Raw genomic sequence first — 18,355 nt, forward strand, 5'->3', positions numbered from 1 at the left:
GATCACGAATAAGTAGTGCAGAGTGCAGGGGTCAAAGAATTCTATACATGCTGTCAGTCATGTCAGAGTGTAACATGATGGCTGGTAATTGGCGCGCAAGGCAAGAAGGGCCCCCATAGTAAGCAAAGACCATCATCTTCACCTGGGTTCCTAAGAAACGGGGACAAATGGTAACCTTATTCTCATGTCCCCACCACAGTCGAACACTATTATTATTATAAATTTATATAGCTCTGACATATACCGCAGTGCTGTACAGAGAACACTAAACCAGTCACAGCAGTCTCAGTCTCAGGCTTCAGAGGAGCTTAGACTCTAATGTCCCCTCACAGTCAAACATTATTATTTTTTTACATTTATATAGCTCTGACATACTATATACTGCAGCGATGTACAGAGAACACTGAGCCAGTCACATCAGTCCCTGAACCTGAGGAGCTTACACTCCAATGTCCCCGCACAGTTAAGTCTTGTATTTGCACAAAAAAGTTTTTGTGACTTCAGGGTGCTAACCCCTTCTGGTGGCCATAGACTGGCCCATCTTCTTCCTTGATTCAAAGCCTAGGTGAGAAGCAGGTCACTTCCGGGTCGTAGCACACAGTCAGGACCGGTGACAGATAAGGACTTTCACGGTTCCACAATGCCCCACTGTCTTCTGTTCAGGCGCGGGGATTGGTTGTTGCAACATCTTGCACAAAAAAATAAATCCTTGAAGAGTGATACACAAGGCTGTTAACCCTGAAAGATCTCCGCTTACCCGTGTCGTTATTCCTGTTTGCTACAATTAATCATTTTTACAGACAGCTGCCCATTCACTACAATGTATCAAAGACTAGAACACGATTCAAGGACTGGAAGGCGTTTGGAAATGCAAACTTTTTTTTTACCTGTCCCTGTTTTCAAAAATGAGTCATTACAGGAAAAAATACACAATTTTTTTCATTTACAAGCCTGATTAGGGATGCAGCATCAGCATAAATAAGTGGTGGGGATCAGCCATGGCCAGGAAGCCTATACAGATCAAAGATAGGATGACCGGTGCTGCAGCTGATCATGGTTGTTTACATGTAACTGCACATTACACAGTTACATGTGAATGGGGACAGGTGGGCGGCAGGGGCTGTACATAGATTCCAGACGTCATCTCAGCACCCGACCTCATTACTCCTCTCCACAGCCCTCAGCCCTGATGGGCTGCTCTTGGGAGGCCTTAAACTGGTTGTAAACCCTTACATATACCCAGTGAAGGGACTATCCTCAGGTGATACGGAGAGATGAAACAAATCCTCCTACATAAGTTGTACCTGTTCATCTGCAGTCTTCTTTTCCCTGCATTAATTCAAATTGTTGAATTATAAAGCTTGTCTGAGAGTTCAGAAAAAAGGGGGCGGAGAGTTGACGTTACACTCTGCTCAGCGAGGAGAGAGCTGATTGGAGGGAAGGGACACACCACCCCATTCACACAGCGAACAGGAACAGGGCTGAGGCTGTCAATCAGCTGGAGGTCCCTCCCCTGTCACCACTTTTCTCTTGGTGTCAGGAAAACTCTTGTAAGAAGTAAAAACATGCTGATAGCAGAGGAAGGAAGCAGCAGACAGAAATGACATTTAGTGCTCTGGATAGAGACAAGTACACACTACAGAGGGTTATGCTTTGTACATATTTCATGTGTGAGGTCTACAACTACTTTAAAAAAATCGCAAATAATGTCCGAGGGTTCAGTCACACCAGATACGCTGCGGTGCGTTTGTGAGCGGATTGCCAAAGAATGGCAACCAAAAAAAAACAAAACAGTTACCTACGCATGCAGTTCACATGAGCGCATTATGTAACTTTTACCCGTCACTGGAAAAAAGTACAGAATACACTGCTTTTTTTAGCACAGCGCAATGCAACATGTTCAAATGCATAGAAACGTGCAAAAACACAATGCGCTGCAAGGCAAATCAAGGCAAGCAAGGCAAAAAGAAAAACCTGCAACGCATGTGAAATGCAACGCAACATGTTACAACACAAAAAACACAACACGCATGCATTGTGGTGCGAATAAGCCCTAAAAAGGACCACAAATGCACTGCAAGGGCAACAAAAATGTACTGCAAATGCAGCTCAAAAGCTCCACAAATTCATTACAAATGTCTGTAAATGCATGTGCGGAACTGAATACCAAACATGGGAATTGTGGTATAAATGAGTCCTGGGGGAAGGTTTACACTTGTGGTTGCAGTATGGTAAAACCACACAGTTGAGCCACGTTTTTAGTGCCCCTAAACACTCTTCCTTCAACATCGCAGCCATGGTTGGAATTATACCCCCTGTCTCATTGGGTGAGCGCTACCGCCTGCCAAAATTGACCCACTCAAGTGAACAGGGCCATGCTGCAACAGTCCCACAACCACGCGCTATGCATGCAGTTGTTGTCAGTAGTGTGACATTCAGGGTAGATAGATAGATTAGAAGCCATAGAATGTGTCACCTAGCCACAGATTGGTAGCCATAGACTGTTTCCCTTAGCCATAGATTAATAGCCATAGATTGTTTTCCCTAGCCATAGATTGGTAGCGATAGATTCATAGCCATAGTCTGCATGATCTACCTATAGATTGATAGCCATAGTCCATGTGACCTATCCATAGATTGGCAATAGAATGTGTCACCTAGCCATAGACTGCATAACCTTACCATAGATTGGAAGCCACAGACTGTGGCCTAGGCAAAGAATGGAAGCCATAGACGGTGTGATCTAGCTATAGATTGGTAGTCATAGACTGTGCAACCTAGCCATAGATTGGTAGTCATAAACTGTGTGACCTAGCTATAGAATGGAAGCCATAGAATAGAAGCCATAGACTGTGTGACCTAGCCATAGATTGGTAGTTATATACTGTGAAACCTAGCCATAGACTGGTAGTCATAGACTGCGTGACCTAGCCATAGATTGGTAGTTATATACTGTGAAACCTAGCCATAGACTGGTAGTCATAGACTGTGTGACCTAGCCATAGATTGGTAGTTATATACTGTGAAACCTAGCCATAGACTGGTAGTCATAGACTGCGTGACCTAGCCATAGATTGGTACCTTTAGACAATGTGATCTAGCCATAGATTGGTAGCCATGGACCCTGTGACCCAACAACAAATTGGTAGCTATAGACTGCGTGACCCAACCACAAATTGGTAGCCACAGACTGTGTGACCTAGTCATAGATTAGAAGCCATAAAGCGTGTGACCCATCCACAGATTGGTAGCCATAAACTGTGTAACTTAATTAGAGATTGGTAGCCATAGACCTTGTGACCCAACCATAGATTAGTATCCATAAACCTTGTGACCAAACCATAGACTGCTGCTAGCCATAGACTGTGTGACCTAGTCTGTATAGGTATGGATCTGTTCAACATCACTTTTTATTTGGAGCAGGAAAGAAGTCCTTTTTTTTCCTCTAGAAACTAACTCTAGAAACAAGATCATCTCTCAGCTGGCTCTCTCCTCATTGAGTCTCACTCCTTCTGCTGCAATCCCCATAATATCATATGAAAACCAGCGTGGGGATAATTCACCCTCGTAATGGACATAGAAGGCAACCAGTGGGCATAGACACCAGAAGAATCCTCACAATTAAGTGACTCATCCACCCGGTATCTATACAGAACAGTGGTAAGGGGACTGACCCTTTATTTTTAAGCCACAAATATTTTCTCTCCAAACTGAAAAAGTATTTTCATTAAGATAGGATTGAAAGTTGTGACATTTGTGTTTAAGAATACAAGCAAATGTCAAAGGTTTATGATTTGTGTAATAATTATTTTCAGTCCATCCTTAGCCAGCAGAAATAGCCCTGCAAGGGGTACTTGGTGGAAAAGAATTGATCTAGATCAGCCTCCTCAACTTTTGGAACCCTTCAAATAATTTTCAAGTCTCAGAGAACCCAATGCAAAAAAACAATTCATTGAGGGTCAGTGGGAAGAAAGCCTCCTCCTACTGACACCTAAAAAGAGCATTGGTGTCATGCACCTGGCTCTGCCAAGTGGTGTTGGCTCCAAAACAATGTAGACACCATCAGATGTGGAGCCAAACAGCCAACACTCAAGTAAACCCTTGCAACCTCTGGAGAAACCCTAGGCTTCAATGGAACCCTAGTTGGGAAAGGTTGCTTTAGACCCATAATGACTTCTGCCATCCATTACCACCTCCCAGAAAAAGACCCTTCTTACCTGAAAGCGCCAACAAGGATGGAAGGTCTCAGCAGTTGTACACTCCAGTAGAATCGGGGGCACTGCTTAAGTAGGCCCACGCAACCTCTGGAGGAACCCTGGGGTTTAACGGAACCCTGGTTGAGAAAGACTGCTTTAGACCCATAATAGACTTCCACTACCATCCTCCCCTCTCTCCGTAGAAGACCCTTCTTACCTGAAAGCGCCAACAAGGACGGGAAGTCTCAGCAGTTATACACCCCATTGGATTTGGTGGCACAGCTCAAGTAAGCCCTCGCAACCTCTGGTCAATACTAGGGTTCAATAGAACCCTGATAGAGAATGGCTGCTTTAGACCCATAATAGACTTCTGCCACCACTACCATCCTCCCACCTCCCATAGAAGACCCTTCTTACCTGAAAGTGCCAACAAGGACGGAAAGTCTCGGCAGTTGTACACTCCGGTGGAATCGGTGGCACAGCTCATCCACAGGTTCTCAAACAAAGTGGAGGTAGTGATCACATTTCCATCCACTGAAGACACCCTCCAGTTGGCGTTGAAGAGTGTGATGCCCAACATAATGGAACCTATGACACCGAAAAAGAATCCTGTTGTCTCCACGACCATTGACATTTTCAAAGGTGGTTGGAAGAGCAACACACGACTCAAACTTTTCTTACTTCTTCAGTTCTACAAAACTTTTTTTTCCTGTATGTTTTCGTCCTGGTTTCTGTCAACTCTTCACTGTTGGTAACCAATTTGTCCAAACTTTTGTTTTTTCCCACTGTATTTCCAGGTTTGTTTTGCAAACCTCTACTGAGAGGTTATCTAATACGGTTCACTGTCACCTTTCTGACAATGACCCCTGTACTGTAATTCTGAACCTACTGTCTACTGTCACGGTGTCGCCTCCTCCAGCTATTCAAAACTTGATGGCTGTTTTTCTCTTGGTCTTTTGATGACCACAGAACGGGTGGTCTGCTGATCTGTACAGGTTAATTAAGTGGTTCAGAAGTCCCAACGCTTGAATGCTTTTTTGATCTCCTGCTGGTAACTTTGGAGTAAGCGTGTTAGTAAGTATTTTGGGAGCCTGTGTGCAACTGCTGGCATCCAGGTAGACAGAGAGATGTGTGTGTTATGTTTGCCCTGCTGCACTGTCTGGTATACAGGGAACAGTGAAGGTGTGGAGGCATTCCCCTCCTCCCTCTCCTCCTCACCCTGCAGAGATCTGCCTACACACCTTATAGCCAGGGATAGGCGATACACAATGTACAGTGATAGGATGTATCTGTGCGCAGGCTCTTATGTAAAGCTCACAGCTGCAACTATATCTCATAAAAGCACACTAAACTCTTTACAAGTGGGGGTACAGGGGGGCACCACTGTTTTCCAGGGACAGTCCCAGGTTTTTTTCCTGAAGTTTTGTTGTTCCAATGTAATCAGATGTATTATAAAACCCATCCCTTTGCATGTTGTATTTTGTCATATATGACCAATTCAACTATAAAAACCCCATCCAAAGCTTTTTTCTTTCTGTTTTAGGCAAAAAAAGCTTAAAAAAAAAAAAAAGTGAGAACTTGATGGGGCATTTTTTTTTCTGCAGTTAACCTTCTTTATTTCTATGTCTTGAGTGGGAAAGGGTTCAATCCACTGTAAGGGTTTTATTGCTCTTAGGTTAGGAAGGTATCCCCTCATTTACTTTTCTAGTGACACCCTGTTATGGAGGGTGTCACATAGACAGGACATGAACACGCTTGGTGCACACACAACACAACTATAAAACTACAGATTTACAATAAAACACAGGAAGCCGCATGCATGAAATTCTTTCAAATAAGATATCAGACAAAATAAATAAATAAATAAATGAATTATTTAACTAATTAAAAAAAAAAAAAAAAAAAAAAAAAATATATATATATATATATATATATATATATATATATATATATATATATATATATATATATATACATACATACACAGTATCTGACAAAAGTGGGGGAGTCCCTCATATTTTTGTAAATATTTTATTATATCTTTTCATGTGACAACACTGAAGAAATGACACTTTGCTACAATATAAAGTAGTGAGTGTACAGCTTGTATAACAGTGTAAATTTGCTGTCCCCTCAAAATAACTCAACACACAGCCATTAATGTCTAAACTGCTGGCAACAAAAGTGAGCACACCCCTAAGTGAAAATGTCCAAATTGGGCCCAATTAGCCATTTTCCCTCCCCGGTGTCATGTGACTTGTTAGCGTTACAAGGTCTCAGGTGTGAATGAGGAGCAGGTGTGTTAAATTTGGTGTTATCGCTCTCACTCTCTCATACTGGTCACTAGAGATTCAACATGGCACTTCATGGCAAAGAACTCTCTGAGGACCTAAAAAAAAAAAGAATTGTTGCTCTACATAAAGATGGCCTAGACTACAAGAAGATTGCCAAGACCCTGAAACTGAGCTGCAGCACAGTGGCCAAGACCATACAGCGGTTTAACAGGACAGGTTCCACTCAGAACAGGCCTCACCAGGGTCGACCAAAGAATTTAAGTGCACGTGCTCAGCGTCATATCCAGAGGTTGTCTTTGGGAAATAGACGTATGAGTGCTGCCAGCATTGCTGCAGAGGCTGAGGGGTGGGGGGGTCAGCTTATCAGTGCTCAGACCATACGCCACACACTACATCAAATTGGTCTGCATGGCCGTCATACTAGAAGGTAGCCTCTTCTAAAGATGATGCACAAGAAAGCCCAGAAAACAGTTTGCTGAAGACAAGCTGGAACCATGTCCTGTGGTCTGATGAGACCAACATAAACTTATTTGGTTAAGATGGTGTCAAAAGTGTGTGGTGGCAACCAGGTGTGTAGTACAAAGATAAGTGTGTCTTGCCTACAGTCAAGCATGGTGGTGGGAGTGTCATGGTCTGCATGAGTGCTGCCGGCCCTGGGGAGCTACAGTTCATTGAGGGAACCATGAATGCCAACATGTACTGTGACATATTGAAGCAGAGTATGATCCCCTCCCTTTAGAGACTGGACCACAGGGCAGTATTCCAACATGATAACGACCCCAAACACACCTCCAAGACGACCACTGCCTTGCTAAAGAAGCTGAGGGTAACGGTGATGGACTGGCTAAGTATGTCTCCAGACCTAAACCCTATTGAGCATCTGTGGGATATACTCAAATGGAAGGTGCAGGAACGCAAGGTCTCTAACATCCACCAGCTCTGTGATGTGGGGTCATGGAGGAGTGGAAGAGGACTCCAGTGGCAACTTGTGAAGCTCTGGTGAACTCCATACCCAAGAGGGTTAAGGCAGTGCTGGAAAATAATGGTGGCCACACAAAATATTGTCACTTTGGGCCCAATTTTGCCATTTTTACTTAGGGGTGTACTCACTTTTGTTGCCAGCGGTTTAGACATTAATGGCTGTGTGTTGAGTTATTTTGAGGGGACAGCAAATTTACACTGTTATACAAGCTGTACACTCACTACTTTACATTGTAGCAAAGTGTCATTTCTTCAGTGTTGTCACAGGAAAAGATAGAATAAAATATTTACAAAAATGTGAGGGGTGTACTCACTTTTGTGAGATACTGTATATATATATATATATATATATATATATATATATATATTACAAGCCATGACGTTACAATAAAACACAAGAAACCGCATGCATCAAATACCTTCACATAGGATATCAGACAAAAAATATATATATAAAAATAATAACAAAAAAATACAAATAAAAAAAATACAAAAGTAAATGGTAAAAGCCTGACAGAGGATCTATCCTTTTTTAAACTATGCAAAATGTACCAAATAAAGTTTTGGCTGCAGTGAGCCGAGGTTCACACTGATGAGGGATTGAATCGTGCGAGTTCAGCTGAACTCACACAATTTTATACCCGCATATCAGTCCCGACCTCGGGGGCGATTTCAGAGACATCTGTGCGGGTTCCTGCACAGATGTCTATTGAAATTGCCCCCAGAAGTTGCCAAAAGCAATACAGAAACTACTTTTGGGAATCGGTGCGGCCCCGCAAAGTCAGCGTCGCACCGATTCAGACAGTGCTATCATATGTGATATAGAACAAAATAAAATTATATATATATATATATATATATATATATATATATATATATATATATATATATATATATATATATATATATATATATATATATATATATATATATATATAAATAATTAATAAAATAAAAGAAAAAAAATGTAAAAAGTAAATGGTAAAAGCCTGACATAGAATGTATCCTTTTTTTATAATCTGAAAAATATACCAAACTATGTTTTGCCTGCAGTCAGGTTATCATTTTTCTTGCATATTAAAAGAACACGTGAACATTTTTAATGGTTACAAAGTTACAGTAAAACACAGGAAGCCACATGCATCTATCTGTCTGATATAACATATCAGACAAATAAAAAAAAAAATATATATATATATAAATACATATATATATATATATATATATATATATATATATATATATATATATATATTGTGAGGTTATACAAGGTGAGATAATGGATAATCGGTATATTTCACCTCGCATGCGTTCTGTGGTAAGTGACTGAACCGGTTTTTCCAGCCTTTGTGGCAGGCTTGCTTCCAGTCCGGATGTTGTGGTCCACTTGAGTCCACGCTCAGGTGGACTTTAAATGAGCAGGAAGAGAGCACAGAAGAGCTCTGGCCTGAAACTCGGAAGGGAATCTGAGAGAGAGGAGCTCTGTTTGGACTTAAAAAGAAGGTTTTGCTTTATCACATATTTTGTGGGTGTCGGGGACCAGCCCCACACCGTATAGAGAGGAAGTCTGCTGTATAGTTTAGCGATGGACGGCAAGGATTTACTTTACTATTTTTTTGTTTGTTTTCATTATTGTCCAAACCGCTGCTAAATGAACCTGGCAACCCGCCAGATTTTAAAGAAATTTCCTGACCTTTTTTTCCCAGAAAAGGTGATCCCCACGAGCTAATCTCCCACATGTGGTGGAGAATGCGGGCAGTTTCTAAAGATGGAGGAAATGGTAAAGGCCCCGCTACAGGCCAATGCAGCTCAACGGGAAAGCAACCGCCAAGTCACAGAGGCCGCTGCAGTAAAACAGGCAGCTCAGCAGGAGATGAACCGCCAAGTCACAGAGGCCGGTGCAGCACAACAGGCAGCCCAGCAGAAGATGAACCGGCAGTTCGCAGAGGCTCTGGTGGAATTGAAAAAGGGGCTTGCACCTCCTGTGCCAGTGGAACCAAAATTGGTACGTGCCTCGTACCACTTACAGATGATGACACCTGCTGATGATGTCGAGACATACCTTGCGACTTTTGGGAGAGTCGATGTCCGTGAAGGATGGCCAAAAGAACAGTGGGTCTGTTGGCCCCATTTCTGACAGGGGAACCTCAAAAGGCCTACTTTGATCTGGAACCGGATAAGGCAAAGAACTATGAGACTCTGAAGAATGAGATCCTCGCAAGCTTGGGTGTCACTATGGCAGTCCAGGCCCAGCACGTGCATCAGTGGACCTACTGCAGCGACAAGCCACCCCGTTCTCAAATGTTCGACTTGGTCCACCTCACTAGGAAGTGGTTGCAGCCAGAGAATAATTGATTGTCCGCTATGCCTCTTTCACCTGACTGGGGTACACATCGCCTACCTATTAAATGCAGTGGACTCATCTTGACCTGTTCATTATGCTTTCTGTGGACATTTATCTTTTTCATCATATCACGTTTTTTTCATGCGATCAATTTTTTTTTTTTGTGTGTATATATCGGTCCATATTCCTACCCTTATGCATGCTTCTATGTAGACATCATGTTTCATGGTAGCTCTGTTTCTTTTCAGTGCTCAAATCAAATTTAATTTAAATTAAATTATATTAAAGTTAAATTTATTTTCATATTTTGATATGTACACTTGTTCATTCAGGCAAGATTTGTTTCAGTACACACATAGGTTACAAATTTATTTATGATAATTTAGTAATTGAGACATACTATGTGTGTGTGTTTTTTCTATTTTTGTTTCTTTGTCCGCATATCTTTTTCCTTTTCTCTTTTATACCAATTTTATGTTGACACATTTTTGTTTGTGGTTTTCCACAATATCATTTAATTCTACGCATTTAGCATTTTATTCAATAATTGTTTGCCTTTATCATATGTGTCCTTCTTCTTATTTCTGTCATTTATATAGAGTGTTTATAGGACCAGACAGGGACGTTAGATGGCATGTTTATTTAGATATATTAGACATAGATTGTCTTCTTTCGGTCCCTCCCACGTTCCCTTTTCCTTCTTTTGACTGGCTATGATGTCTGTGTATATCTATGTCGTTGTTGCTCTCAGCATGCCAAAGTTCTGATTGACTTCATGTGATTCCATTGTTCTAACAAGGTGCACAGCTGAGAGTAATTTTAGATGTTCCGCTGACGTCGTCCTCACCTGTGTTTTACACGAGGGGGGAGCCCTATTTAAGGGATGTCAGTGGAACATTTCAGGGTAATGAATAAGCGCAGCGTTGCCGTGTGAAACGCGTCTACCTGTACCTGTTTGCCTGCCCTGCGGTGTTTTTCATGTTATGGATTTTACAATAAAGAGATTCATCACTACCTCGGTGTGCAGCCATCCATTCCTTTTATCCATATTGCACGGCCGGCGAGCCTGGGCTAGCACCCCTGGGAGGAGTCCATTCCTCAGCCTACCTGGTTCCATCACTCACCTAGAGCAGCATTTTCTTTTCCTATAGCCAGAGACCTTGACAGGCCCTCAGATTGTGGAGCGTGTGGTAATGGACCGGTACCTGCGTGCGCTCCCTGCTGCTCTGAGGAAGTGGGTCAGATAGGGGGACCCCACAACTGCAACCCAATTGGTGGACATAGTGTAAAGGTGCACTGCTACTGAGGACTTGGTGAACCCATCCACGCCCCACTTAAGTGTTTCTAGCCGTGCAAGATCGTCCAGCAGTTCTGGTAAGACTGTTCCAGGGTTCAAGAGCATGGGAAAGTTAGATAAGATTGTTGTTACAGCTAATGAGACTGTGGGTCCTAGACATGGAGACTGGCCAAAGAAGCCAGGAAAAGATGCATATCTCTTTTTGCAGAGGTCGCATGCACTGCATCATGTCAGAGTCGCATTGAAAAACAGATGTGTGTTATTTCAGTGGATGGAAAGCCACTCACAGCCCTGCTAGACTCTGGTAGTGTGGTGACCTTAGTCAGAAATGATTGTGTAAACCCCACAAAACTATACCCCAGTACTGTCGGGGTCATTTGCATCCATGGGGACACTCGGGACTACCAGACAGCGGTGGTTGAGGGCAGTGTGACCCATTCAGTGGGGGTGGTGCTTTCACTGCTTCATGAAGCTTTAGTGGGGAGAGATTTTCCCCATTTTTGGAGTTTATGGGAGAGCAAAGGGAGGCTGGTAGATGGAGCTCCTCCTGCTGGGGAAACACGGAATTCTCACCAGACCCTTTTTGGCAAAGGGAAGGGGACGCTGTTGGAGGGGATGGAGGAAGCTGGAGATACTCTTCCTTTCCCTGTCAAGGCTGGGGAGCCGGAGGACTTGTAAGCTAGCTTCCAGCCTGAGGGTATCGAACAGGAGAACATCTCTGACCCTGACAATGACAATGAGAGTAGCCAGAATGTGGTACCCGACTTAGAGGTCAAGAGAGAGGGTTTCTGTACCGTACTACCGAGCAACTGCAAGATGTCACCCTCATGAGAGCCAGAGAAAATGTTAGGATCCACCGGTTCCCCATCCACCATCTTAACTGGGGGGTGTCTTTCCCCTACATGGCCCTTAAAAACAATTTACTGTATCAGGTGGTAAAACGCGGAGAAGACGAGGTAGAACAGCTACTGGTTCCCAAACCCTTCCATAGCGTGGTGCTAGACCTGGCCCATGGTCATGTAATGGGGGGAATCTCGGTATCGAAAAGACCAGGGAGAGAATCACCCAGAGATTTTTCTGGCCCGGGTTGTATGCAAATGTCAGGGAGTACTGTGAATCATGCCCCGTGTGCCAAATGTTGGCACCGTCACCCCATTTTTGCAGTCCCCTTGTCCCTCTACCAATAAACGAGGTCCCTTTTGAGAAGATTGGCATGGACCTGGTGGGGCTGGTAGTGAAGTCTGCCCGGGGTCACCAGCATATTTTGGTAATCCTGGACTATGCGACGCGCTATCCTGAGGCCATACTCTTGCGTAACATCTCTGCTAAGGCTATCGCCAAGGAGTTAGTTCAGGTGTTTAGTCGAGTGGGGGTCCCAAAAGGGGTCTTAACCGATCAGGGCACCCCATTTATGTAAATTGTGGACAAGGAAAGATTACTCCTGCGCTTGTGAGGGTCTGTTTGGGTTTGAAAAAAGTAGTATTGTGAAATTATAGCGAAGCTGAAAGAGATGGTGTTGCATGTCCTGCTGCCCAGAAAATGACCCCGGGGTGGTCAGGTAAGGCTATATGGAGAGTGATAGATGAAGGGCGCGTGATCAGTTGCTCACATCAAAAAGTATAACATTTATTCAAATGAAAAAGCCAATAAAGGCAAATAAAAGCGATTAAATAATGCCAATACTACGTATCAATACAAACAGGTAACAAAATATAAAAAACATGGAAATTTAAGGATAAAAATGGGTTAAAAGTATGAGCCCATATTGAGGCGGGTGTTTAGAGTTGGCTGACGCGTTTCGAGGATAACCTCTTCATCAGAGCCTTTGAGAACCAGGGCGCAGTCTCTATGGGCCAGTAGGCCAAAATCTGTACATCAACATAATGGCTGGTTGGAAAAAATGGCCTGAAATGGGGAATATGGTTTTCTGTGTTCCATACAAGTCCACGTATAAGCGTTCTGTCACTGGCTGGATGAAAAGGACATTATTCAGCCTGACTGCATCCTCCTGGGAAAGTGCTGTCCTGTATTGTAGAGGATGGAGGTGGGTGAAGGACTCTGGAGAGGTTACTGCAGCCAAGTGTGTCTGCAGCTGTCTCTCTGCCTCAGATACAAGAGTGATAGCAGCTGCCATTTTTTCCAACCAGCCATTATGTTGACGTACAGATTTGGGCCTACTGGTCCATAGAGACTGCGCCCTGGTTCTCAAAGGCTCTGATAAAGAGGTTATCCTCGAAACGCGTCAGCCAACTCTAAACACCCGCCTCAATATGGGCTCATGATACTTTTAACCCATTTTTATCTTTAAATTTCCATGTTTTTTATATTTTGTTACCTGTTTGTATTGATACGTAGTATTGGCATTATTTAATCGCTTTTATTTGCCTTTATTGGCTTTTTCATTTGAATAAATTTTATACTTTTTGATGTGAGCAACTGATCACGTGCCCTTCATCCATCACTCTCCATACACCCCATTTATGTCCAGGGCTACCAAGGGACTGTGCAAGCTATACAAAATCTCCCTTCTCCGTACCTCTGTCTACCACTCCCAAACGGATGGTCTTGTGGAAAGATTTAATTAAACCTATGAAAAGTATGCTAAAAAAAGTGGTCGACAAAGATGGGAGAAATTGGGATTTTTTGCTACCATATCTCATGTTTGCCATACGAGAGGTTCTGCAGGCATCCACGGTCTATTCCCCCTTTTGAGCTCCTGTATGTTAGACAGACATCCCAGGGGGCTGCTAGATGTCGCCAAAGAAACGTGGGAAGGAGAGGCCACCTCATATAGAAACATCATGGAGCATGTCTCCTTGATGCAGGATCGAATCGCAGCTGTCCTGCCCCTGGTACCAGAACATATGGAGCGAGCCCAGGAGGCCCAAAGGAGGGTCTATGATCAGGGTGCCAAGGTCCGTACATTCAGTCCCGGGGACAGAGTGTTGGTACTGGTTCCCACGGTGGAAAGTAAGTTCCTGGCAGGGTCCCTTTGAGATTGTTGAATCGGTAGGGGAGGTAAAATACAAACCAGGGTAAAGGAAACCACAATAAATGTATCATGTGAATCTCTTAAAGCCCTGGAAGGACAGAGAGACATTACTGGCCGCATCCCCGCCTCCAATAGACCGGGTAACAGTGACACCTGACATCCCCATGAGGGATTCCCTGTCTGTGGCACAACAAAGTGACGTAAGGGCATTTGTATACAAAAATAGAGGCTTTTTCTCCCCCTTACCTGGACTGATCAAGGTGATGCAGCATGATATAGTGACGGAACCCGGGGTTCGCGTCAATGTAAAGCCATATAGAATCCCAGAGGCCAGACGAGAGGCAGTCGCAAAGGAAATCAAAAATATGTTAGAGTTGGACGTGATAGAAGAGTCCCACAGTGATTGGTCAAGCCCCATAGTGCTGGTCCAAAAACCCGATGGCACTATCAGGTTTTGTAACGACTTTACTTACTTTTGTAACAACAGTGTGTCCAAGTTGGATGCATACCTGATGCCTCGGGTTGACGAACTCGTGGACAGGTTGGGACAGGCTCGATACATAAAAACCCTAGACCTAATGAAAGGCTATTGGCAAATACCCCTAACTGAATCGACCAAGGAGAAGACTGCCTTCTCCACTTCTGAGGGGTTGTTTTAGTACAAGCGGATGCCTTTTGGTATGCATGGGGCCCCTGCATCGTTCCAGCGAATCATGGACAAGACTTTGAGACCACATCGCCTGTATGCAGCCGCTTATTTGGACGATGTGGTCATCCACAGCCCAGATTGGGAATCGCACCTGCCCTGAGTAAAAGCAATGGTAGATTCCTCACACCCAACCCAAAAAAATGTGCCATATGCCTGGAGGATTCCAAATACCTTGGGTACGTTATTGGCCGGGGACTAGTCAGGCCGGGGACTAGATTGAAGCAATTCAAAAATGGCCCCAACCGGTAAACAAGAAACAAGTTTGGGCCTTCCTGGGCATTACGGGGTATTACAGATGGTTTATTCCCCGACTTTGCCACCATTGCCGCCCCTCTGACTGACCTGACGAAGGGTAGAGGGTCGGTCATTGTCAAATGGAATCCTGAAGCCGAGGAGAAATTAAAGCAGGCCCTTTGTGTGCTACTGGTGCTGGTGACCCTGGACTTCACAAAGGGGTTTGTGGTACAGACAGATGCCTCTGAGGTGGGCCTAGGGGCTGTACTATCCCAGAACAGAGATGGTGAGGATCACCCGGTTGTATACCTGAGCCAAACAATCATGAAAAAACTGAACAAGCATGAAAAAAATGAGAAGGAGTGTCTCGCTACCAAATGGGCCTTATGCCGCATACACACGAGCGGACTTTTCGACCGGACTGGTTTGACGGTCTATCCGACGGACTTTCGGCGGACTTCCGACGGACTTTCCCAACGAACAGACTTGCCTACACACAATCACACCAAAGTCCGACGGATTCGTATGTGATGAGGTACGACCGGACTAAAATAAGGACGTTGATAGCCAGTAGCCAATAGCTGCCCTAGCGTCGGTTTTCGTCCGTCGGACTAGCATACAGACGAGTGGACTTTTCGACCAGACTCAAGTCCGTCGGAAAGATTTGAAACATGTTCCAAATCTAAAGTCAGATTTTCGACCGAAAAAGTCTGCTGCAGGTCCGATGAAGCCCACACACGGTCGAATTGTTCGCCAGACTCAGTCCGCCGGACCAGTCCGGACGAAAAGTCCGCTCATGTGTGCGCGGCATTAGACTCCCTGAAGTATTACTTGTTGGGGAGGTCATTTAAGCTGGTCACAGACCATGCTCCCCTAAAGTGGATGTGTGACAACAGGGAGAAAAATGGCCACGTCAGATGGTTCCTGGCTTTACAGCCCTTTAAGCTTACAGTAGAGCATAGGCCGGGCAAGCTCCAAAACAATCCGGAAGCCCTCTCCCGCATGCACTGTATGCTTGGGACAATTGCTCAGCCACAGGGGCTTGAGCAGAGGATATGTGACAGTATGCAAGGTGAGGTAATAGATAATCAGTAAATTTCACCTCGCATGCGTTCTGTGGTAAGAGACTGAACCTGAATCCGGCCCGGGTTTTTCCAGCCTCTGTGGCAGGCTTGGTTCCGGTCCAGATGTTGTGGTCCACTTGAGTCCACGCTCAGGTGGACTTTAAATGAGCAGGGAACGAGCACAGGAGAGCTCTGGCCTGAGACTCAGAAGGGAATCTGAGAGAGAGGAGCTCTGTTTGGACTTAAAAAGAAGGTTTGCTTTACCACAGGTTTTGTGGGTGTCGGGGACCAGCCCCACACCGTATAGAGAGGAAGTCTGCTGTATACTTTAGTGCCGGACGGCAAGGATTTGTTTTACTATTTTTTTGTTTGCTTTCATTATTGTGCAAACCGCTGCTAAATAAACCTGGCAACCCGCCAGATTTTAAAGAAATTGCCTGCACGCTGACCTTTTTTTCCCAGAAAAGGTGATCTCCATGAGCTAATCTCCCACAATATATATATATACATACATACATACATAGATATATATATATATATATATATATATATATATATATATATATACAGTATCCCCTCACATTTTTGTAAATATTTTATTATATCTTTTCATGTGACAACACTGAAGAAATGACACTTTGCTACAATGTAAAGTAGTGAGTGTACAGCTTGTATAATAGTGTAAATTTGCTGTCCCCTGAAAATAACTCAACACACAGCCATTAACCACTTGACAACTGGGCACTTAAACCCCCTTCCTAACCAGACCAATTTTCAGCTTTCAGTGCTCTCACATTTTGAATGACAATTACTCAGTCATGCAACACTGTACCCATATGAAATTTTTGTCCTTTTTTTCACACAAATAGAGCTTTCTTTTGGTGGTATTTAATCACCGCTGGGTTCTTTATTTTTTGCGCTATAAAAGAAAAAAGACTGAAAATTCGGTAAAAAAATGAAATTTTCTTTGTTTCCGTTATAAAATTTAGCAAATTTAGTAATTTTTCTTCGTAAATTTTGGCCACAATTTATACTGCTACATATCTTTGGTAAAAATAAGTACAAATCGGTGTAAATTATTTGGTCTTTGTGAAAGTTATAGAGTCCAAAAGCTATGGTGCAAATATCTGAAAATTGATCATACCTAAATTACTGACGGACTATCTATATTCTTGAGACCCTAACATGCCAGAAAAGTACAAATGCCCCCCAAATGACCCCTTTTTGGAAAGAAGACATTCCAAGGTATTTAGTAAGAGGCAGGGTGAGTTTTTTGAAGTTGTCAATTTTTCCCACGATTCTTTGCAAAATCAAGATTTTTTTTTTCTTTTTTTTTTTTCCACAAAAATGTCATATTAGCAGGTTATTTCTCACACACCGCATATGCATACCACAAATTACACCCCAAAACACATTCTGCTATTACTCCCGAGTACGGCAATACCACATGTGTGAGACTTTTACACAGCGTGGCCACATACAAAGGCCCAACATGCAGGGGAGCACCTTCAGGCGTTCTGGAGCACCCAGGCCAATTCTGACATTTCTCTCCTAAATGTAAAAATCATCATTTATTTGCTAGAAAATTACATAGAACCCCAAAACATTATATATGTTTTTTTTAGCAAAGACCCTAGAGAATACAATGGTGGTTGTTGCAACTTTTTATCTTGCCAGGTATTTGCGCAGCAATTTTTTGAACGCTTTTTTGGGGGGAAAAAACAGTTTTGTGCTTTAAAAAAAAACAAAAACAGTAAAGTTGGCCCAATGTTTTTGCATAATGTGAAAGATGAAGTTACGCAGAGTAAATAGATACCTAACATGTCATTCTTCAAAATTGCAAACGCTCGTGGAATAGCGCCAAACGTCGCTACTTAAAAATCCCCATAGGCGACGCTTTAACATTTTTTACTGGTTACATGTTTTGAGTTACAGAGGAGGTCTAGGGCCAAAATGATTTCTCTCGCTCTAACGTTCGCACCGATACCTCACATGTGTGGTTTGAACACCGTTTTCATATGTGGGCGGGACTTACGTGTGCATTCCCTTCTGCATGCGAGCTCACGGGGACAGGGGCGCTTTAAAAAATTTTTTTTTTTTTATTGTTCATTTTACTTTATTTATTTTAGTTTGACACTTTTTTCCAAAAAAAAAAAAATTTTGATCACTTTTATTCCTATTACAAGGAATGTAAACATCCCTTGTAATAGGAATATGGCATGACAGGTCCTCTTTACAGTGAGA

General features: G+C 43.3%; 1 protein-coding gene across 1 annotated transcript in view; it reads right to left on the bottom strand.

The window, feature by feature from the left end:
- The window catches only part of LOC141133569 (claudin-15-like), a 107,133-nt gene extending 101,727 nt beyond the window's left edge, over positions 1–5,406 (bottom strand). Inside the window, exon 1 of the mRNA XM_073623033.1 lies at positions 4,614–5,406. Within this exon, the coding sequence (XP_073479134.1) occupies positions 4,614–4,830 (217 nt within the window). The 5' untranslated portion in view covers positions 4,831–5,406. The remainder of the gene's footprint in view (positions 1–4,613) is intronic.
- Positions 5,407–18,355: the final 12,949 nt, after the last annotated feature.

This window comes from Aquarana catesbeiana, linkage group LG03 (assembly GCF_042186555.1).
Source record: "Aquarana catesbeiana isolate 2022-GZ linkage group LG03, ASM4218655v1, whole genome shotgun sequence".
In the NCBI taxonomy this organism is placed as follows: Eukaryota; Metazoa; Chordata; class Amphibia; order Anura; family Ranidae; genus Aquarana; species Aquarana catesbeiana.